Here is a 24670-nt window from a genome sequence, read left to right on the forward strand (position 1 = left end):
GCTGTCTCATGAAAAAAAAATCGTGTAGATGACAGTCCAAATCAGTTTTTTTTAGGAAATTCAGCGATATCAGAACCACGACCAGCGTATCGCAAGTGCATTGCTCCCTCCCCGTATTCGTGGCCGTGCATCGCCTCCTACGGGGTGAAAGCCCTCTGACATCAGCTAAAGCTTAGATCTGTACTAATGCGCGAACTATTGCATCGTCGAGGACGTGTGGGGATGGTCCGTTGTGCACGTCTTGAGGATCGTGTGAGACACCTAATGTTTTTATTGTTCTGCATTCGTCGTGCAGCGAGCGCCGCTCATCGAGGAACATGAAGTGATTAAAGTGCTCGACCCTTGACGATCGCCAGAAAATTGTGCTGCTCGGCTCGACCAGGCCAGGTTTTCGGAAGGAAAGACCACCTGACGCACATTTTGGAAAGTAGGCGCCCACGCCCGCACTCCACCCTCCCCCTTCTCCTAAAACACACGTTGCCTGCTTTTTGGGCTTTCAAAAAAAAAAAAAAATTCGATGAAAACAATACCTCGTACCCAAAGTGCGCGCTTATATGTAGGGCCAGGTTGTACGAGACGGACATGTCTTTTCTGTAAGAACGTGTACACTTTATTCTGACAACCAGAGAGTCTAAAATAGAGCAAGTTCACGCAGTGCACCGGAAGTGGCTAGAAAGTGACGAAGGAGAACCAGAGAGGAGAGCAGCACGTTGCTTGTAATGGTGCCCCGCAGGGTTTTTATGACTGCGCGGTGCGCGGTGGAGGCCGCGTCGATAGATTCTGTAATCCTCACAGCGCAAATGGTGAAAATAACGCGAGTGCGTAGCGTGCGAAAAGGGTAGGCATCTATCAAGGAGGTTTGATTGTTTTTTTTTAAACCTGCTTGGTCTCTATTAGCAACTCGCATAAGATCCTGCGAATGCTAGATATTCTGCTCCTGCACATTAGCGCGTTGACACGCCAAGTCTATTCGAACGCACGATAGTTCGTGAGACGCGTCGCTATTCGAGTTAGGGGTTTTTCCTTTTCGCGCTTTGCCGCTGTATGCGGAAACACCTTAACCTGACTCAGTGTGTCTTGATTGAAATGTCGAGTAAATATTCGGTGGTCGTGCACTTCGGGGACTCTTTCTGTAAATATAATCGCGTTGTTTACGAACACATCAACTCGTTCCCTCTGTGTTTTTCACCATGTTATTCAGTTAAGTCGCGCGTTGCTTTTTTTGCACACCCTCTCTCTTTCTCATTCTTTCTCTCTCGCTCCATCTCTCTCTCTCTCTCTCTCTCTCTCTCTCTCTATATATATATATATATATATATATATATATATATATATAGAGAGAGAGAGAGAGAGCATCGAACGCGTAATTCGAAGGTCGTAGGTTCGATTCCTGCTTACAGTTGGTAATTTTTTCATCCACTTTTCTTTCTTCTTATTTACATTCCATTAATGTTAATAACTTCCCCTGTACATTCCTTGGCATTACTGTCTGTTATATCTCATTATTATTGTGTTAAAAACACGGAAAAACGAGCCCTTAGGTATACACTTCTTTCCCTTATATATATATATATATATATATATATATATATATATATATATATATATATGTAATATTTAACAGACAGTAATGCATAGGGAAAGTTATTAAAACCAATGTAATGTAAAGAAGTACATAAAGCGGGTCAAAAAATAACTTGCCGTGAGCAGGAATCGAACCTCAGACCTTGGAATAACTTGTTCGATGCTCTACCACTTTGCTATCACAGCGGCTTCCCCCCAGCCACTTTATTGGGTTTATATGTGAATTTAAACGTGGGAGTGTCAGTCAGTGCCACCTATAGTCATGGCGGCGAATGTGGCACACTCTTTGATGAGCCTGTATGGCGTCACGTAGCACGTGAACTTATTGCGAGCTGGCAGCTGACCAATAGTACCTCGTATATTGTCTGTAGGATCTCATGAATATTGTGTCAAAAACATGAAAAAAAACAAGCCCTTAGGTATACACTTCTTTCCCTTATATATATATATATATATATATATATATATATATATATATATATATATATATATATATATATATATATATATATATATATATATATATATATATATATATATATATATTCCTACATATATATTTCCACATCTTGGTTCCCCTCTCTCCGTCATTTCTCATTCACGTCCCAGCCTCACAGACTGCGCCAGAACGGCGGCCTCTGTTTGTCCCGGACCTTATATGGCAGACAATGCGTATGCATGCGTGCATTGTGCATCGCGTTTCGTGCTCATCTCGCCGCGCGTTGTTCGCGTATGGATGCGCCGGTAATCTAAATCGCTCGCCGTTGCAAAAAGAGGTCCTCGGTGATGCGTGTATCGTGTTTTTCTTCCGCTAAGACACAAACGACAGTTGCTACAGGACTCGCTCTTCGTCTCGTATTGTCTCTTCGATCGCTTCCTTGTTTGTTTTGTAACGCATCGAAATTCGCAACCGTATGGTACGAGTGCGATCTATGGAACGAGCACTCGTGCACCCACATCTCGGCGAGAGCGTTTTTATCGGCCTCTTCTCCATCCTGCCTCTGAGCGTCCGTTGAAGAGTGCTCGGTGATTGTATCGGCATCCCACGCGTTGCGAGTGCGATGCGGAACTCGGAGAGGCACCGTAATGTACTGCCTTAGAACAAGGATACGACGCACGCTCGGGCTTTGTTCTCTTTGTCTCTCTTTCTCTTTCTGTCTCTGTCAACAGAAGGTTTGCTACCACGCCTCCACTATTGTGAAGGAGTAAAGTTCTTCGAGGTTTAGGTAAAAAAAAAGGGGACGTAGATTTGTTCTTGAGGAGCGGCAATTTATTTTCAGCGCCTCGACGCTTCCTACAAATCGCAAGCTTGAAGCGGGAGTAGTATATCTATCTATCTATCTATCTATCTATCTATCTATCTATCTATCTATCTATCTATCTATCTATCTATCTATCTATCTATCTATCTATCTATCTATCTATCTATCTATCTATCTATCTATCTATCTATCTATCTATCTATCTATCTATCTATCTATCTATCTATCTATCTATCTATCTATCTATCTATCTATCTGTCTGTCTGTCTGTCTGTCTGTCTGTCTGTCTGTCTGTCTGTCTGTCTGTCTGTCTGTCTGTCTGTCTGTCTGTCTGTCTGTCGATCCGTCCGTCCATCCGTCCGTCCGTTTCATACAGCTTTTAGAATGCTCATAATCATATGGTGATTTTTGGCGTGCTCATTTCTACGGCTCAATCTGTTTTTAGGGGGGAAGGTTTTTAGGGCGTGGGTCTCTCCATCCCTTGTATGCATGTAGTAGTACGTAGCCACCGGTAGCCCATACCCGCTCTAGAGCGTGTATGTGCGACAGGGGATGCGAGATGGGAGATGGCGGTACTTGGAGTGTTCACTATATGGACGCACGGACGGACACATGGACGGACGTTCAGATGGACGCGCGGTCTTACGGACGGATGGACGCACGAGCGGACGGACAGACGGATGGACGGACTCACGGACGGACAGATGGATGGATGGGTTCGCGGACGGACGCATGGAAATATGGACGGACTGAGGCATGAATGGACGCGCGGGTGGTTGCGTGGGCGGACGGACGCAAGAACGAACGGACGGACGGAAGCGCGGACGGGCTGGCGGATGCGTCGCCCCACTGATCATCATTCACTCCGTGGATATGCTGTGATTTTTTTTTCTTTACCTCGCTAGAGTTTTTTTCAGAGGAGCTGTTTTAGAGCAGGGCCGTAGTACAGACGAGTGTCCAGTGTAGTTCCACTTCGGTATTTAGACACACCCGTAAGAGGCCGAACTGCCTCGGTCTCGGACGAAGCGGTATAGTCGCATAGTGACACCGGGAAATCTGAAACGTGCGCGAATACCGCGTAAACTAATCGTAGCATCTGTTCGGCAGGGGCTGCCACGCGCCGTTTCCATGTGCGACTCAACTCTCCGCAAAGTATATTCACAGACATGCGTGTACAAAATTGCACAGCTGTACATAAAATCACCGAGTAAACAGAGCAGTGGCGCAGCACCGCTGTTTGTGCTGATTTCACAGTGAAGGTAACTATAAAGTAACAGTTCCTTTTTCGCTCTCGTAATTTTTTTTTCTCAACTCAGCAAACGCTATTCTTCTTTTTCTGACTCAACAATCTCTTCTGGAACCCATGTTTACTCCCCCCTTCCCCAAAATGCTTCGCCGTAAATATATGCTGAACTGCACTTGTTATCTTGTGCATGTACGCATGGCGTGACTGGGTGTGGCTGAAGGCGCGTGCTTGCGAATACTATTACGGACGCGTGCGCATACGGTGAATCGAAGCGTGCGCTGCGCTCTAGCGGCGAGCAAAACAAAGACAGAAACGAAAAAACAGAAGTGATTGAGAGCCGCTAGACAAAGAGCGGTGCTTCGTGGGTCGTGCGGGTGCTCCATCCTCGCAAATAATGGCCAGTTTAACGGTACGCGCTGCCGGCACCTGACGCCGTTCTCATGTGTACCGTATACACAACGTCGTGCAAGCGAGGCTATAGCTTGCTCCTGCGCGCGTTTCAAAACAGGTTCGCACACTCTGTGAGTCTCGTTTCTGTCTCCCTTATAAACAGTGCGTGGATCTCGGTTCCTAAGCGTCCGTCAGGTCTGTGGGCTATTGTATCCAGAATGGTGTCAGGGCGGTGTGATAATAGAAATTAGTTGTTCCGAATTTCTCTCGTGCGTAGGTTTTCTATAAGTGATACGTACAAGTTTTGTAAACAGGTCCTCCAACCAAGCCTTTATAACACGCGTGCCAGTTGTGGCAGGCGAAAATGAAATTTTTCAAGTAAACGCAAATTCTAGCAAGACGTTTTCTTGGGCTAGTTGGCTCTGAAGCAAAACACATACTCTCTATAGCGCAAAAAAACACAGAGACAGTGGCGCCCGTCCCTTGTTTTTTTTCCGTGTGTTCCTTTGCGCAAAAAACGTTCCCAATGGAATTAAAGAATGGAATGAACTACCAAACAAAGTCGCGATGTCTTCCTCTATCACGGCGTTTTCTGCAGCTTTAGAATCGCTTATTTTCTCCGAAATAGATGCGTCATAATTCACGATGTCAATGTATATTGCCTCTCGCTTTGTTAATTGTTGTTTTCTATGCGCAGAATGCAAGTGCACATGCCTGTGTTTAACTTTGTCTTTTAGTGTAAATACCTGTGTTCGCTGTATGTCTCTATTTTGTAACGTATTTCATGACCATTTCTTTCATTTGTTTTCCACTCCTGTAAAAACCCCAGCTGGGGTTGACAGTATTAATAAACAAACAAACAAACAATACTTCACACTGTATCCATAAATGCTAGTCTTGATGTGTCTTCGAATGTATTCAAAGAGAAATTAAACAACCATTTCTTGATTGTGTTTTGCGTAGCTCGTTTGTGCCACATGCACCTGATGTATTTACCTTGTCAGCTCCGTTTTTTGATGTCACACTTTATCAGTGTTGCCCCTCCGGGGCTTTTTCTCGAGGGCAATATATATATATATATATATATATATATATATATATATATATATATATATATATATATATATATATATATATATATATATATATATATATATATATATATATATCCACGGAGTGAATGATGATGAGTAGGCGAAGCTTCGGAGGTTCATCGGTAAAACCGTGAATATTCGGTGAATCCTGCCCAGTACATCACCAAAGACTGCCTTCCATCCATCCGTCCGTCCGTCCGTCCGTCCGTCTGTCTCCCGTGCATCGGAGTGGAGCGAGCACCGCAGCGCCATTGCCATCTAGGGAGCATTCCGAGTACTTAATGTGGCTACGCCAGACAACTACAACGGCAAACAAGCCTACGCCTTAAAGATCTTCGCCCCTAAAAAGTACCACTTCCACACAGTCGAAAACCTGAGAGAGCTGAGGATCGCCCGCCTCTGTTCACGCTTGGCTTGCGTTTCAAGGAGTCGAAACTGCAGGTTTTCTGGTCTTTGTTGGAGCTTGGCTTACGTTTTGCGGTTCTGCGAACATAGTGTCGCTTCTGTTTTGAAGCACCTGTTCTTATCTCAGTTTCAAACTTGTTGATGCTTCCTCATTTTTCATTTACGGGCTGCGCACATTGCTTAGCAATTCAGCTGCAGTACTTAGTGATTTAAGTTAATCGCACACAAAGGACTGTAATATTCGCCCTTTCGCGTTTCTTTTACAATTAGATACGAGCTTGCCGAAGTTCGGGGCTCTAACAAGCTGGAATATTCAAAACGCCCACGTGCGCGCGTAGGGGCGCTGTTCTTTATAATATTTTTCGAGAGCACTTTGTTTCTTCCTTAAAGACTCGCTTTAGTGAACGATTCGCGAGCTCTCGCTTAATGACTGCAACTCGGTAAACAACGCTGTTGTAGTCTTTGGATGTTTCTCTCTCTTTTTTTTTTCATATTGAAACTTTTACAAAGAAAGAGTTTAGGGAACCGTTAAACATTCTCTTGATTTTCTTATTTTGGAGCTCCGTACTTTTGGAGTGTCTGCGGACAACTACGTCGCCAGAATTAAGCGTGAATCTTTGATCGAAATCTTGGAGACGATTCTAAGCACGCTTAGGCCTTATGAATGGCGAGGACGCGCTCATTGAAGACGCGAAAAACACGAATAGATGCTCTCTAAGATTGTTTTTCCACCCTTAATGGTATTCTATTGTCTTGCGAATAAGAAACCCGTTCCCTTACGCATATGAAAATCTTATTACACAAAATAACGTACCTGTGGCTGGTGTGACGTGTAAGAGCGTCGTTAAAACGTAGCTTAGTGTAGCACTGATATATGTGCGATTTAGGGAACTCTTAGGGTTTGCATTTGGAAATATTCACCAGGAGCACATGTACGGGGCGGCGCGCGCTCTTGCGCAATTGCAAATAATAAAGGGTGCTAGATGAAAGAGGTGACTACGATTGGAGTGTTGGGCAGAGGCCTCCGTAAAGTAATAGTCAAAGCTCACAGGATCCCTTACGTATTCACCTAAGACGACTCGAACGTGAACGCCATCTTTTTTTAATAATGCGAAGTAGCTCAGGGTCGAGCTCAATCCGGTGTGTGGCGTGTCCGCTCTAACTGCGCCTGCGCGTCCACTCCCCCTCTTTCGCCCCGCAACGCCGACGCAAGCAGCATTTGCTAGCAAATTTTCTTGTTGTAAAAAGCCGACAGTTTGCGCTGCACAACCGTTCACTGGCCACCCCGTATATATAGCACTGTATCTTGATCTCCAAAGTAGTGCTCGTGGGTGATTTCTCCGGTGTGCTGTTGAACTATGAAAATTCGCAGCGTTCGCGTTAAATAAACACGGACTGTGGGTCACTTTATCATATCGGAGTCTTCCGTCTCCCATTGCCCATTAGCAGATAATGGCATCTCCCGATAGGAACACCGGTCCATCATTGCGTGTTCTGCGCCTCCCCAGGTTTCTCTCCTGCGCAATGCCGCGATGAACGCCAGTATCAACGTCGCCACCAGTGCAAGCGTTAGCGCCCGCTGCTTCGGTTCTACACATGGTCCCCTTTAGCAGGAGATGGTATAATGTTTTCTCTCAGTCGGTGTATTGATGCTGCCCCGTCACCCGTCGGAAGCATTCTGCAGATTACGTGTTTTTACACTGCCTCCAAAATTGGAGGCACTTCGACTCGTTTTGCAGTGCCTCCGTGATGCGACCCGCTTTGACCAAGTTACGATGTCGTGCAATGACGTTGTCATACGGTGTTACGTCATGTGATTTCCCAGTGGCGATATCATGTAATGACGTAACAAGTTTGCGTATTCCGTGACGTTAGCCATCACAGGATGATTTCTGCGCCTGACATGATGAAGATGCCATAATGACGTCACAAACTTTGGTGGTCTGTGTCATAGCTGAAATGAAGAAGAAGAAATGGGCATGGGGCGGGCACGTAGCGCGTAGACTGGATAAGCACTGGTCATTAAAATTAACTGACTGAATTCCCAGACAACGCAAGCGGGTGAGGGGGAGACAAAAAGCTAGGTGGATCGATGAGATTAGGAAGTTTGCGGGTATAAAGTGGCAGCAGCAAGCACAAGACCTGGTTGACTGGCAGATGATGGGAGAGGCCTTTGCCCTGCTGTGGGCGTTGTCAGGTTGCCGCTGCTGATGGCAGGTATCACGTGATGATGATGTTTTATGTCACTCGACTCCTACGCCATGGGATGCCGACGCCGATGCCCGAATTTCGCATTTAATGAACCATCAAGGGCTTTCGCTATGATAATTCTTAGGCATTTACATTCCGAAACCGCGATATGGTTATTAGAGAAGCTGTTGTGGATAGCTCTGTACATTTTGACCATAATAAAGGGGACGCTGAAGGGAGACTTCTGAAGGGAGACTTCTAAAGGGAGTATTTCCGACAAAATCGAAAATGCTCCTTGGTCATGCACACATATATGTGCGCGTTAAATAATTCCAGATGGTCAAAATTTCCGTGACCCTCCACTACAGTGTCTCTCTTAATCGTATTTGCCCCTTATCTTAAATTAAGTAGAGCAGAAAAAGATAAAATTGAAGCCATTATAAGGAAAGGCATCAAGACTGCGCTAGGGCTTCCCCCGAACACCTCTACGGTTAAACCTCTTGGGCTGGGTGTCTCCAACACTTTAGATGAACTAGTAAAAGCCGCCATGATGTCAAAGCACTTGAACTTCTGAGAAGTAGAACTGAGAGGAAAATCATGGAGCGCTTGGGGTTCGAGCCCACGGAGTGTTCCAGGCAGACCGCTAGCATACCTAAATCAACTAGGGCAAGACTGAAAATTATACCGCTGCCGAAAAACATGCATCCGGCGTTTCATGAAGGCAGATGCAAAGCTAGACCTGTAGCCCTGCAGGCGAAACTTGAAGGTCGATCTGGCGTGCTTTACACGGACGCTGCAGAACACGAAAGAAAGGAAGCACACACAGCGGTAGTGGTTCGCGAGAACGGGGACCTGGTCTCGTGCTGCATTTCTAAGAACACAACCACCACAGAGGCAGAAGAACTTGCGATTGCTTTGACAATAGCTCAAAAAGGCACTCGAGTGATTGTTAGCGACTCTAAGTCAGCCATTAAAAACTACGATATGAGCAGGATCTCTGCTACAGCCGTCAAAATTCTAAGACAAGGACCAGTACCCGCAGAGCTAATCTCACTAGTATGGTCCCCGGCCCATCAAGGTCTGAAGGGGAATGAGAAGGCGCACGTGATCGCGCGAGGGCTCACTTTCCGGTCGATCGACGCTGACCCGCCGCCTTCGCGCGAGCAGCCCCTCTCCACAAGAGACGAACTACGAACGTTTCAGGAAATCACCGCACACTATAAACTCCACCGTAAGATATATCCAGAGGCAGCTAAACAGCTGAGCAAAAAGGAGGAAATTCTGTGGCGAAAATTGCAAACCGGGGTGTTTCCAAACCCTCACCTGTACAGTAAATGGCACCCGGAAGTGTTCAGCTCCAGATGTGCACACTGCAACAGTACTGCGGGTTTAGTGCACATGGTATGGACCTGCCCATCCTACAATGATCCAAGTAGAAACGTAGAATCCTGGGAGGCCTTATTACACAGCCGTGACGCCGAAGAGCAGCGTCAAGTCATCGGTCTCGCCCTGACCGCCGCCGAGTCCCAAGGGATTCCGGCCGATGGCTAGGGGGATGATTGGGAGCAGAAGCCGAAGCCTCCTCCCCCGTCATTCTAGACGGGTGCAATAAACGTTATTTGTCTCTCTCTCTCTCTCTCTCTCTCTCTCTCTCTCTTAATCGTATCGTGCAACAAGGGTTGCAACCTGGGCGAGTTGGTTAAGGGTTCATTTTCTAGCAAACTGCGCAGTAGACGGCACACAAAGAAGGAACGAAGCGAAACAGACTAGCGCAAGCTCTCAACGTTTTAGGTGCCTGCTCTTCAATCTTCTTACGCTCGTGCCTTGCACGTTGTCGGTGACGTGTACACTCATTCCCATCGCTCCCGCTAGAGGCACCGCTGTGCTCTCTCACATAGGGTGCCTCGATGCGCTCGTTTGACTCCACTCCGTGGAGGCGCGTGCATCGAGGCACACTACTCTCGCATAAACTCTCCCATACTCTCTAAGCTGCGCTCTCTCCGGGGAGTCATTCAAGTGGCGCGCCGCCGCAAAGGTGGCGCCGGCACACCGGCCACACACTCGGCGCCGTGTGCTCTAGTTAAAAGGTGACCACTAGAGGGCCGTGCCTGTATACATGCTCCCGTTTGGCGCGCTTCTTTCATCTTCCCTGGCAGCTCACTCAGGGAACACTCTTGGGCACCGCTCCGCAGGTGGCGCTGGCACACCGCCCACACACGGCACCGCGTGCTCTAGGTAAATAGGTGACCACTAGACGGCCGTGCCTGTATACATGCTCCCGTTTGGCGCGCTTCTTTCATCTTCCCTGGCAGCTCACTCAGGGAACACTCTTGGGCACCGCTCCGCAGGTGGCGCTGGCACACCGCCCACACACGGCACCGCGTGCTCTGGGTAAATAGATGACCACTAGACGGCCGTGCCTGTATACATGCTCCCGTTTGGCGCGCTTCTTTCATCTTCCCTGGCAGCTCACTCAGGGAACACTCTTGGGCACCGCTCCGCAGGTGGCGCTGGCACACCGCCCACACACGGCACCGCGTGCTCTAGGTAAATAGGTGACCACTAGACGGCCGTGCCTGTATACATGCTCCCGTTTGGCGCGCTTCTTTCATCTTCCCTGGCAGCTCACTCAGGGAACACTCTTGGGCACCGCTCCGCAGGTGGCGCTGGCACACCGCCCACACACGGCACCGCGTGCTCTAGGTAAATAGGTGACCACTAGACGGCCGTGCTTGTATACATGCTCCCGTTTGGCGCGCTTCTTTCATCTTCCCTGGCAGCTCACTCAGGGAACACTCTTGGGCACCGCTCCGCAGGTGGCGCTGGCACACCGCCCACACACGGCACCGCGTGCTCTAGGTAAATAGGTGACCACTAGACGGCCGTGCCTGTATACATGCTCCCGTTTGGCGCGCTTCTTTCATCTTCCCTGGCAGCTCACTCAGGGAACACTCTTGGGCACCGCTCCGCAGGTGGCGCTGGCACACCGCCCACACACGGCACCGCGTGTTCTAGGTAAATAGGTGACCACTAGACGGCCGTGCCTGTATACATGCTCCCGTTTGGCGCGCTTCTTTCATCTTCCCTGGCAGCTCACTCAGGGAACACTCTTGGGCATCGCTCCGCAGGTGGCGCTGGCACACCGCCCACACACGGCACCGCGTGCTCTAGGTAAATAGGTGACCACTAGACGGCCGTGCCTGTATACATGCTCCCGTTTGGCGCGCTTCTTTCATCTTCCCTGGCAGCTCACTCAAGGAACACTCTTGGGCACCGCTCCGCAGGTGGCGCTGGCACACTGCCCACACACGGCACCGCGTGCTCTGGGTAAATAGGTGACCACTAGACGGCCGTGCCTGTATACATGCTCCCGTTTGGCGCGCTTCCTTCATCTTCGCTGGCAGCTCACTCAGGGAACACTTTTGGGTACCGCTACGCAGCATGAACACCCCAGAAGCCAAGGCAGCAGCTCGGGCTCACCGCCAAGACCTTACGGTGAGAGCCCGGGAGATCGATGCCAACAGGGCTCACCGACAAGCAAACCCGTCCCGTTTTTATACGATGGTAGATGAATGTGCATGGAGGACTCGCGGGCTACCCGATCATCTCCGAGCAAGCTCATCTAACACGATTAAATTTGTGGGTATGGTGGTGGTTTCTTTCTGTGCATTTAACGGTACGCTGATAAACTTTGTCTGTGACACGTTGCCCTTCGGTAGACACTACTTAGCGTCGATTACGTGTTCAATAAACGAGTTGTCAGTTTGCGCTCGTCTGTCTCATTTTGTTTCTTCCTTGTGTCCCGTCTGCTGCGCAGCTTCCTAGAAGGTGATCGTATCGTAGTTTCGGGACGTTGAACCCCACCGACTATGAATGTTAAATCTTGAAACACGGGCATCTAGCTTCACTGAAACGCGGCCGCCGTGGTCCCTCAGAGGAACGCTCAGTACTTTATAGATTAAAGACAATGCCAGCGCAGCGCAAATAGTACAATGGTGTACTGTTTGCGTTGCGCTGGCTTCGTTTTTTATTCCTGTGCCTCTTTAAGGATGGTGACGCGTGAACGGGATTGGTGGAAGAACCTGGCTGCCAAGTATTGCGCAAACGGTGATGCCGGTTTGAGCACAGAGAGCAGCCCTCTTTGAGCCTCGCGCGATCAAAGGGGGTATGAGGAACGCCTTCGGGCACAAAGGAGCTTTGAATGTTGAAGCGATGAAAATGCTGCGCAAAGCCATGCGAGAATATAAGTGAATTGGAACGCCGCTTCGAATGTTTGTTGTCAGACAATGGAGGTTAAAGAGAAAGGTAGATTGATACAGTGATTCAGAAATTAGATAGATAGATAGATAGATAGATAGATAGATAGATAGATAGATAGATAGATAGATAGATAGATAGATAGATAGATAGATAGATAGATAGAAAAAGACAGAAAGAAAAAAGGAAAGAAATGAAGAAAGTTCTAGAGTGAAACTACGTGAAAGATTTTCCTCAAAGGTAAGGAAACTTCTTTGAGTTCCAGCCAGTGCCGTATTTCCTTTTTTTTTTCATTTTTCTATAGTTTGCTCTCACAATCAACAGTCGCTTCTTTTGAGCAGGAAACCGAAAGAAAGCATAGGACAGGTTTCAGCATCTCCGCGCCTTTGCTGGCTTATTTCTTTGAAGGAGGCGCCTGCCTTGCCTGTAAACAGCCGCTTTCTGTTTAAAAATTCTTTTTGACGCTTAAGGAACGTGTTTCAGATTCTTATTCGGAGCGTGCGTATTTTAATGACGCTCATGTATGCGTGATGTTTCAGCGGGATACGGCCGGTCTAAGAACTGGCGAGCCTCTCTTTTCGTCCTTCTTTTTTTCCCTTTCTCTCTTTGCGGGAAACAATATTGCTGCACTTTTATTCTGTTAGATGTCGATAGTTTGCATAGAACCTTGCGTACTGCTTGAAATCGATTGGTAAAAGACGAAAAGAGGGTCTTGACTACTATTGATTTTGTTGATATGCAAATTTTAACGTCCCCAAACCACCATATAATTATGAGAAACGCCGTAGTGGAGGAAGGCGGAAATTTCGACCACCTGTGGTTTCTTAACGGGCCCACAAATCTGAGCACACGGGCCTACAGCATTTCCGCCTCGATCGAAAATGCAGCCGCCTCAGCCGGGATTCGATCCCGTGACCTGCGCGTCGGCAGCCGAGTATACCTTAGCCACTAGACCACCGCGGCGGGGCTCCTGAGTAATACGAAGTTGACAGTACGGACATGGAGAAATATACTTTCGTAAAAAGTGCCCAAGCATGGCCTCAGAGATGGCGCGTGCTCGCCATTTCGGAGGCCATGCTTGGCCTAACTAGAGAGGGTCTGTACAAACGCCAGATGGCGTATTTATGCTCGCTTCTGCTTATTAGTCGGCACCGATAATAGTCGCCTTTAGCTTCGACAACACATTAGTTGAATTGATTAGGCTCCGTCTTTGAGTGACATACTCAAATAAATAATGCAGCTTAAGCAAGCCTTTCCGAATCTCGGAAAGGCTTGCTTAAGACATACATTACATGTTTGTTATTTGGTACTGATAGTGGATAGCCGGCGCCTCTTGTCCAAACGCCTGCTTTGGCATAGGTCATTTTGAATTGCTGTGTGCTTTTAGGGGTGAAGCTCCTTATAGCGGCATCCGTTCGTCCCCCGTAGTCGTAGTAGCAGTTTGTAACTAGTCTTATACCCCTGTCGCACGGGCACTTAAAAGTCTTTTAAGTAAGCGGTCTTTTTCCGAAAATGAGTTCCTGACAGCAGCCACACGGCACAGAGCGAACTCCTTTTCAGAAGCGGTCTTTTTTGTAAACGGCGTTCGTTGATCTCTTTTACGGCTCCGAATGAGTAGCCTCGAAACCAGTGGGCGCCAGCAATTTTCGAGTGGTGGGAAAAAAAGAGCAAATGCTTATTTTTCTGTCACCAAAACTCTTTGTAAAAACAAATTTCATATCCTGCAGAAGGTGTAATGAACTCTTTTAATGGTTATTTCCTTTTCTACTCTCGTAAGCAGCTACAACGCGTCGGCAATATCACGTGGTGACGCTCGATCTTGCGCTGCTTTATCCTATCCTTGGCGGCTTTTGCAGCGTCTGCCTCGCTTTCCAGAGCGAGAAGGCAGGCCGTGAGGCTTGCGATCCTCGCTTTTTCTCCCGTACGGTCGCCCATAACGTGTCGAGAGCAGCGAAAAACAAATACGGTAAATAAAAGCACAGTGGTGCCAGACGGACTTGTGCACGTCGCTAGTTAAGGGAATGCTTCCTTCTCTAGGGCAAAGAACTTTCACATTGGTGTTTCTTCATCTCTTATTCTTGAATTTATTTGAAGAAACGAGCAGTGCAACAATTCTTTAATTTGTACATCGTAATACATCGTTTAATTTTCATTGCTTCTCTTTTAACTGCTAGCGCCACGCTTTCGCTAGCGTCTTCGAACGAAAACACTAAAAGGAGATCGTTGCTGCCGTGTATCTGCGCCGCAAACACCTCTTTGTTAAAAGTCTTTCAACTTCGTAAAAGACCGCTTACTTAAAAGACTTTTTGCGCGCCCGTGTGACACAGGTATTACATTTTGATCTCCAAGGTGGTGCCGGTGGGAGATTTCTTCTGTGCGTTGTTAAACAATAAAAAAATTCGCAGCGTGCGCGCTAATTAAAAGCCGAATTCTCCTGTCTCTCATTCTCCCTTAGCAGCCATTGGCATGTACATTGAGCACTATCTGACAAGAAAGGGTTGCTACGTTATACTTGCTGGGCGTAACCTCCTTGGTTTTAGAATGGTTTAGCGAGAGTTTGGCCACAGTGCCATGAATACGGTGAACTAGTATATACCATGAACTCGAGGTGGTTAAAGGTGGGAAGTAGACACGAAGCGCTAGCCGTAAGAAAGTGTGCGTGTGCCTCCTCTCGTTCAGTCTTTGGAATGTCCGCTGCATGGCGGTGCTCCTATATGAGGAATATATCATGAAAAGATGCGAGATGGTGGTACTCGAAGTGTTGAATAGGTGGACGAACGGACACACAGACAGATGCATGAACGGACGCACGGATGGCTGCACGGATGGATGAACGCATGGACGGACGCAGGAGCGGATGCATGGACGAACGCAGGAATGGATGCACAGATGCACGTGCGGACGCACGAACAGACGCACGCATGGACGGGCGGATGGACGGTCACACAGAAGGACGCATGAACGGACGGAAGCAAGAACGAATGGACGGACGAATGCTTCGCCCCATTCTCCATCATTTACTCCGTGGATATGCTGCCATTTTTTTCTAAATACCAGACAAGCTAAAATGTTCTATTCACTGCTAGAACGTAGTCTGGGAACAACACGTACGACATAGGGTGAAAACCGCGGAGCAAGGATGCAAGGAGCTGGAACTGTCCCGCGGCAGACGCAGACGATGCGGAGAGGCGAAAGCAGACGACGCGGCTCAGTCATGTCGCTCCGCCGTTCGCTGATTGGCTACGTCACTCTCCGGCAAACGACAAGCGGTGCAAGAATGGGTCTCGGACCCATTTTTCGAACGGCGAAGAACGGCTGACGAGCGTGAAGGAAACAGCCACCATAACAACTCCCTGAGAACGTCAAACGGCGAGGCATGCTTGCTGCTATAACGTCAACCGGCCGTAACTCACATCTCCGTTACGTCAATGCGACTAAAATATAGTTATATGTTTGCTGTGCGCATGCGTTGACTGTAGCTTAGTCGAAAGTTTTAAAATGTCGATACGCTCGTTTGGGAGCGTACGTGAATTCTTAAACGTTCGTAAAAGCAGGGAAAGATAAGCACGTTATTGGAAAAAAAGAAAGAAAAGTTCCCATATTCCTGAGATCTGCAGATTATACAAATATTACTTTCAGAGCCGTGCGTAAAAATGCGCGCTCCACTCTCGGGGCGGGCGCTCCTCTAAAATGGCTCGCATGTTTGCAACCGATCGTTTTGACGGCGGCCTTTATTTATATATATTTTTTGCTATTAACTGCAATGGCAGGCAATAAGCTCTCACGTGATGGCGTTCCTGGTGTTCAGTATGTGCAGCTTATTTATAATATTGTTATTTTTAGTTGCTTTGCGCGAATCGGCTCCTGGTGTGAGCTCGTGCCTACGCAGGCCCTTAAAATCTTTCCAAACCCCGCTTCCTTCCCCACCATGCCTCCATAAAGCGGTGGCTTTTCGTTTTGTTTTCTCGTCTCGCGCCTTGTTGCACTTGCGATTTGCACGCTGAACTAATTGACGGAGCATGTGTTCTGTCTCCCTGAAATGTTTATCGTCGGTCGCATTCATTAGTTAATGATGTAATCCTTGCCTCGATTGAATAAACGCTGTCTGCTTTTTGAACCGCTTTGAAACAGCTAGGTGTTCCCGGCGGTGCATTATTTTTCTTGTCGGCATGTTTTTTTTCTTGTATTTTTGCTTAATGTTCATAAATATTTTCAGCGCAAACCTCCCGGTTCATGTTATGCTTATATTTGGAAATTTATTTTCAACCAGCTGAAAAATTTGTAATGGTGTGGGAATCAAACTCGCGACCAAAACCAGGACAAATTTCTCGCCCACGAACAAAGTTCTTTTATGAGGAATTCGTCTCTGTGTTGTCGTTGCTTTGTGCCACCAGTGAGTGCTTGTCAATTTCCCCTACTTAAAGTTGCAGTATCCCCGCCGCGGTGGTCTAGTGGATAAGGTACTCGGCTGCTGACCCGCAGGTCGCGGGATCGAATCCAGGCTCTGCATTTACGATGGAGGTGGAAATATTGTAGGCCCTTGTGCTCAGATTTGGGTGCACGTTAAAGAACCCCAGGTGATAGAAATTCCCGGAGCCCTCCACTGTGGCGCCTCTCATAATTATATGGTGGTTTTGGGACATTAAACGCCACATATCAATGAAAGAAACCCAGGTGGTCAGAATTTTCGCAGCCCTCTACTATGGCGTCTCTCATAATCTCATAATGGTTTTGGGACATTAAACCCCACATATCAATCAATCAATCAGTCAATCAATCAATCAATCAATCAATCAATCAATCAATCAATCAATCAATCAATCAATCAATCAATCACTCACTCACTCAATCAATCAATCAATCGATCAATCAATCAATCAATCAATCAAGTTGCAGTATAGCTTTACAGTTGTCGCGCTTGATTCTATGCTGTCAGTGCAATTTTTTCAGTGTTGCGTAAACACGCTGATATATTTCGTTTTCATTTCTTCTTTTTGCGCAATGCAGGAACCTGGTTCCACGGTGGTTCTGGAGACCGACGCCAACGGCGTGGTCCACGTGAAAGTTGTCGGTGAGTATTCTTCTTTGTTTAGGATTTTTCTGCAGTAAGTGCATGTTTAACGTAGATGAAATTCATACAGTTCTCAGCGCTTTGGACTTGCTTAGCTCGTCGAAAGCTGTCGTGCTAATATTGCCTCCTTTATTATTGCCGTAGTGAAGCATTGCCAAAGCGAGACATTCCCCTTTTGAACGAGCCGAGCTTATTAAAAGCTACAATGCTTCGCTCTGGCACTGAGTGTTGATTCCGAGTTTCCAGCAACTTCGCTCGGGCAACGAGTTGCCAATTTGAGTGTCCAGCAACCTCGCTTGGGCATTGCGTTTGTGGCGTCATCTTCATTAACACGCATCATCATCACAATTTCTTACTACATCACATCGCATCCATGCTGACAGCTCGAGCCGCGTACTAGTCAAATTAGAACGGGTACTCGCGCCTGGCGGTTCGGAGGCTATCAAGCGCCGCCGCTCCGTTCTGGCCCTGTATATAGAATAAAGTGGTGAGATCCTGCACGTCCTTCTGCTCTCGCTACAAGTCCACAATGAGTTGCCCGCAACTTTTCTCGGACAATGAATTGCCAGATTGAGTTGCCACGAACTTCGTTCGGGCAATGAGTTGCCTCTTTGGGTTGTCAGAAACTTCGTTCGGGCAATGAGTTGCCAATTTGAGTATCCAGCAACTTCGTTCGGGCAATGAGTTGCCAATTTGAGTTACCAGCAACTTCACTCTGGCAATGAGTTGCCACTTTTAACTTGCCACCAATTTCGCCTTGGAAATTTGTTGCCAGAATGAAGAATCGCCATGAACAAAGTGGCAATACTTCCGCACTGTCAAAGCAGCCACGTTAAGAGAGAAAAGGAGAGGGACATATGTCAGTGACCACCTGAATGTGAAATCGGTTTGTATAATATCAGGTTCCACTAGCGTAGCTTTTGGTGAACTAGATCAGCAATCCTGTGCGCTGGCAACAACGACAGTGCAGCATTACACATCAGACTGCAACCATGAAAGGCAGCGGAAATAACATGTGACCTTGATAGGCAGATCTGATTGCCATATTAGAGATGGCTAATCGCCGATGAGCCCGCGATCGAGAGGGCGTTAGTTTATAAAGAAACGGCGCATACAAATGTGCGTGTGGCGGGCGCACTTTGGAAGACATCATTTGGGTGTTTCTGTGAACTATTTTACGGATTGGTTAGGGGTGAACCAGCTTAATAACGCACAATGCCCCTCCGTTTATGAACCACCTTCCGGCGACTACAGCATATGTAGAAAACGAAACACATGTGAACAAAGAGCGGGTTTGATTCCCAAGGAGGTTTTTTTCTTAAATCTCCTTGTTTATCCCTAGCGTGTTTCAATGGGGAGAAGAAAAGTGAGAAAAAATGACAGCACATCCCCGAGATTAATTATGACGAGTATGGCGAAGCGGACGGATAAACGGACGCATGAATGGACTGATGAACGGACGCAAGAACGGATGCACGGGTGGACGGAGAGATGGACGAACGGTGTTACGTTTGGCCCGGAAATTCGTCTGGGCAAATGCCATTGTGCGTAAGCCGGTCTGCTAGGATGCTTTCAACCCCATCGGTGCCCAGTGAACCTTATCGGGGCAAGACGCTGTCCTAAATGTTCCAGGTAGTGATCGGGTCACAACGAAAGCTTCGCGGGACAACCCTTTTGTTGAATGGATTCGAACAGCGTGGGACGGTGCCAGTGTGGAAGTTCTCATGGAGTCAACCTCTCGACTCGGCTGTCGTCGCCGACGCGAAATTGTCACAAAAGCACCGTCACTCCAGAAGCCTGGGAAGACGTCGAAGAATTCGTTCTCAGGCATCGAGTGTTTGGACTGCCATGTTAGAGAGAGTTTTGGAAGCCTGTAGCTGAAAGCAGCCATGGACCGCTGCTGACGTTCGTGTTAGCGGCCATCTCCCCGGAGGAGCTCAGCTTTTCCTCTCCGGACTCTACCTCTTCGCCCTGCGGTGCCTTCAAGGCGGAGGCCGGGTGTTTTGTTGTGTGCTACGGGTGTTTCGAGTGTTTCGTTGTGCTACTATTGGACTGTTTCACCCAGCCGTGTGGTTCGAATTCTGCACTCTTTCTGGTGGGTGTACCACATAGACGTCGTCACCTGATTTGTGGCAAGAGTGGTCACTGCCTTTTTCGGACCTCCGTGTAAGGAAATGGCGGGCTGTAAAAGCCGAAGACATTTTGTAAATAATCGCTGAATCGTGCGCTGAATCTTTGTGCATAGCTGAATTTCTGTACAGTTCCATCTTTCAACTATCATGTAAACAAACCTTCGTTCTACCTCTCTTAACGAATTCTCTCACTGTCGAAGATAGGCTATGTGGACGATGGCGGGGGGCCAGCTACCCTAAAAAAAGAATAAAAACCCCGCTGTACCTATTATCGACCTCGAGTCCCTTGACAACGGACGCATGGACGGACGGACGGACGCTTCGCCCAGCTCATCATCATTCGCTCCGTGGATACGCTGTGACACAGTTGTTATTGACATGCAATGCAATGAAACAGACTACTACGATGACTACGATGACACGAGACATACGACCCACGGCGTAAGGAGCTTCGCCCCTAAAAAACGCTCTTTAAGCTTACCTCTATAGGCGCACGTTAACGAAAAACCGCATCTGGTCAAATGTATTCCGCGGAGTACGCCACATTACGGCGTCACTCATATTCATATCGTGGTTGTTTGTGGCACGTAAAACGGCTGCATAGTTACATTATTACTGCGACGCGTCATATAACATACTGCATTTAATTCGCACGTACTTGTCTGCTGTTCAGAAGAACATTAGCGGTTTTCATCGCATCGCAAATGAGCATGTCTCCTAACGTCTGTTTTCGCATAAGTTTCAGAGGCTGGAAGTGGGCGGGAAATCAGCCCGTCTCGCCATGGCCTCGCAAACGTTTTCGTTCTTTTGACGTAGTTTCGTATTTCATTTGCTTCAGATGAACGCTCCCTTTTTGGGATAGCGCATAGCCATAACGCATTACCCGCATGCCCGCATAAAGCCTGTCTGTAGTCGTCGATGTACGGCTGGCTAAATCGGAAACGCAAACACCGCAGTTTTGAATTTACCATGAATTTCTTTTCGCCAGTCCGCTTTGGCGGCGCTTCGAAACGAACCTACGTTAAAGGCGCCGGCTAAATGCATAAGGCATGACTGCCGACGTTCACTTTGATGGCGTTGCTGAAAATCTGCTTTCGCGAAAAAAAAGGAAGAAAAAACAAGCATAGAGCTCGCGGAGGCCTTGGAAAGAATGGAATCGAGAACGATATATGCGAATGCTACGCTGTGATATGCTAATAAGGTGCGGCATCAAATTTAAAAGCCAAATATTTCGTCTTGAATCTTATGCATGCCGCATAAATACACACTTGCAAAAATGCTCCTCGAAGAGGCGATCTTTTCATCTGGAGCTCTGTGTAAACTGAAGCCGACTCAAGAAGCGCCGCCATTAAGGTGATTTCATCCTCCACGAGGCGTGTCGATTCAAGCCCGACATTTAACAAATTCGGAGAACACTGCCTCTTCCGTCTGCTTTCGGTCATTAGTGTAGGGACTGTGTTCCCTAGACTCTCGCGACTTAATTCCCTGGCATTAGAGACCATGGTCGTCGGCATGATTTTTTTTCTTGTGGGGTGCAGACCATTGTCGCATCGCGGCGGGGGAGGGAAAAGCACTTGTGAAGCTTGGGCGAGGGCATGTGCTGGTGAAGCTTGAGGGGCGGAACCCCTTTTGCACCCCCCTGCCGACGCCCTAGATTATGTCTGTCGCTTGAAACTGCAGCGAAAGTCCAAACTGAGTACAGACCTATCCGAAGATTACAACCATCTCTGTGACGGGTGACACATTCGCCTGGTCTTTGCTGGGGTTCTCGTACGAAGCCCAATCGCCAGTCTTTGTTTTCAGTATAGATGTCTGGGCTTCTGCGTGAAAGAAGTACGATATGATCACGGGGTATGGTGTAGTGAGGCATTTTGGAAATTTTGATGCACTTTAGCGTGCATCACGCGATACATGGGCCTCAAACATCTCGCCTCCAGTGAAATGCAAGCTCCACGGGCGGAATTGCGAACTGCTGGAGTCCTTTATCGTCCTCCCAATGGTAAGCAGACCAGCCTCTAGCCCTCCGCTTCCACCAAAATACGACTTCCGCTGCCGGAATCGAACCCGCGACCGTGTGGTCAGCAGCGCACCACCGTAACTTCTGCATAACCGCAGTGGCAAGACAGTCTCAGTTCAATGATGCCGTAGTCTTGTCAGTGTTTTAGGGTCGAAGCTTTTCTAGGGTCGAGAATGGTCCTTATAGGCTGCGCTGGCGTGCGCCGTAGCCGTGATGACGATAACAATCACAGACAGCGACTGGTTTCTGCAGTGTAGGACCTCTCGATTGATATGCTGCATACTACGATGTATTTACCAGGACTGGAAAGAACCAACGACCACCAGGACTCGTTCTTGCCAGCTTCGGGCTAGATGCGATACCACAACACAGTAATAATGAAGGCAAAGCGAAATTCGCAACTCAACACAACGTACCAGTTGTGACCAGTAAACCTTGTATGTAACTGTACACTACCTTGTGACACGTACATGCGTGAGTGGTCAATGTCACGGGTGATTCGTGGTTTATAGGAGGGACGAACAGCGGGAGATTCATACAAGACACACGGTTAGAGAAGGCACTACAACAGCGCCGTTCTAGTGGATTCTTCATGATGGTAACACCGGATTATTCTATTGCTTCGCCCACTCTTTATCATTTATTTCGTTGATATGTTTACTGTTACATGCGTAGCCTGTCGTATTCACTAGGCACACTTTGCTAACGGACGTAAATTGCTACAATAACTTTGGGCAGGGGCAGCATGTCAGGGCAAGATTGTTATCGCTGCCGATATAATATTGTTACTTCTTAACGCCGCTGTACAGTTCTGGGCATTTTTTTTTGTTGCCCTAACCCTTTTAGCTCTTCGCTAGCGCTCGAAAAACATTTAATCTCGGTCTATTGCGTCCCCATTGTTCCGCCCAACTCCCAGCTGAATCCCGAGTACATCGCCGCCGCGCTGTCCTTTTCGAATTCTATATCAGGGCTGCAACAATAGCAGTTGGCCCCGCGAATAAATGCCACAAAGCGCGTTAAACGCGTCCGAATTACGTCATCTGATGACGTCATCCGGCGGCGAGACGGGCCTCCCACATTCTTATAGCCGCGTGACCTTTCCAGCTCGTCTATTTGCACCACGCTCAATGAAGATGCGAGAGGGAGGTCGTAAGGAGAGATAGAGGAAAAAAAAAAAGGACTGGCATAGAATCGGAGGATGGTAAAATGAAAGCAAAAAAAAAAGGCGCTGGAGAATCGATACACGATAGCCAGGGAAGATGAAGAGTGAAAGATCAGACAGGAAACAGGATGAATCTGTCAGTGAAATCTTCTCTTCTTTTTTGGGTTGAAGGGGAAGCACTAAGACGTCTGCAACCTCGTAAAGAGCTCGTTCACTCATTCTGCGTAAATCATGTAGGCGTATAGTGCCCACTTACTGCGTCCTTGCTATGTGCAACCGTTAAACTTCAAAGTGTGGCTGAAACCTTTTATACACCAGCGTGTGATGTGGGACTATACGTGAACTCAACTGCAGAATGGAACAGCTATGAATCAAAGACGACGGTTCCTTCGGAAAACTTAGTTTCGAAAGCTTGACAATGTCTCTGATCATTCAGACGCTCTTACACACGTTCTATTCGAACACCGTCGACGTTTTCGCGCTGTTTCTGACTCTACAAGATGCTCCAGCTAACTGTACCGAGAGTTTAGAAATATGGCTATGCACCTTATGACGACGCGACCGTTGTATGGATTGAGTCTTGTTATCTTTCGTGTTCTGCTTAATTACGATAGATCAGCAAAGCGAGTTTTAAATCAAGCAAGCTGGGCAAAACAAATTTCGATGAGAAAGTTGTCGATGGGCTCTCAAAATGTCCGACTAAACAGTTTCTGACTTTATACTTGGTATGTACTACTTTTGCTGTTTCTTGGAGATGTCACCGAAATACAAACAGATACGATAATAATAAATACCACGTCACATGCCTACTTGCGTGCCGTGTCTTTAGTGCTTCCTGTGCTGCATATGCAAGTTCACGGTAAAATGCTGTCGAGTCGTCTGAAGCAAATATGTAAGGGACTTTGCGAGCTTATTTGATTCCGGCTCTACGTCATAATGCATCAGTTTTCCCACGTGTTTCAACTTTCTTTCATGTTGTTTCAGGTTCCAGCGTATGCTAGTGAAGAAACTTGGCGGCTGTTGCAGTCGCCTGATCGTAGCTTATAGGAGTACTTTTTCTTACTTTTTTTTTCACCTGTAACTAAGGCTGCTTTCCTCTCGTTCATATTTTTATGTATTCTGCCGCACTTCAGGGATAAGAATATTCGTCCCGACACCCTTCCAAGTCGCCGCCGACCCACGTTCTTTGAGGTAATGAACTTACCGAACGTTCGAGAAAAGTAAAACGGTGGACAAACCACACACGACTTGGAAAGGGGAAATAAAAAAAAAACATTCCGCAAAAATTGTGGAAATAGAATGGCTGAGGTAAATGCACTTAAACCTCTACACAGCGTGGCAGTTAAAACGGAGAAAACACTCCAGGAACCTATAAGAACTCCCCTCGGGAACTAAGTTTAGGGAAAGAGATCCATTTTGTACGTCAAGTCGTTGCTGGAACGTCTCCGACGTGTTTCCTTTGAGAGTCGATAGTTCGGGGGCGCACGGCTTCACGTCGGATTAGCGAGGTTCGCGGGGAAGCCACTGTGACGTGCTGTAGGATATGACCTACTACCCATCGCCTTGAATTACCTCTTCAACCTTGCAAGGCCCACCTTGGTTGAGATCATTACTCAATTCCCCTACGTCAGAAAAATGCACAGAAATGCTGCGACGGTTGCAAACTTTTGAAGCTCTGAGAATGCTGCTATTTTGCCTCTTAGCCTTCTTGGCGTATCTGGCCAAGAAATACGACTGTTCAGTGATGATTGATTGATATGTGGGGTTTAACGTTCCAAAACCACTATATGATTATGAGAGACGCCGTAGTGGAGGGCTCCGGAAATTTAGACCACCTGGGGTTCTTTAACGTGCACCCAA

The 24670-nt window shown here is 47.5% G+C and overlaps 1 protein-coding gene across 4 annotated transcripts in view; it reads left to right on the forward strand.

Moving 5' to 3' along the window:
- Nucleotides 1-24670, forward strand: part of LOC119164969 (uncharacterized) — a 507466-nt gene that overhangs the window by 422932 nt on the left and 59864 nt on the right. For all 4 annotated transcript variants that reach the window (XM_075873424.1, XM_075873425.1, XM_075873426.1 and 1 more), the window contains one exon: nucleotides 17436-17499. In XM_075873424.1, coding sequence (XP_075729539.1) covers nucleotides 17436-17499 — 64 coding nt within the window. The remainder of the gene's footprint in view (nucleotides 1-17435; nucleotides 17500-24670) is intronic.

The sequence above is a fragment of the Rhipicephalus microplus genome, chromosome 9 (assembly GCF_043290135.1).
Source record: "Rhipicephalus microplus isolate Deutch F79 chromosome 9, USDA_Rmic, whole genome shotgun sequence".
In the NCBI taxonomy this organism is placed as follows: Eukaryota; Metazoa; Arthropoda; class Arachnida; order Ixodida; family Ixodidae; genus Rhipicephalus; species Rhipicephalus microplus.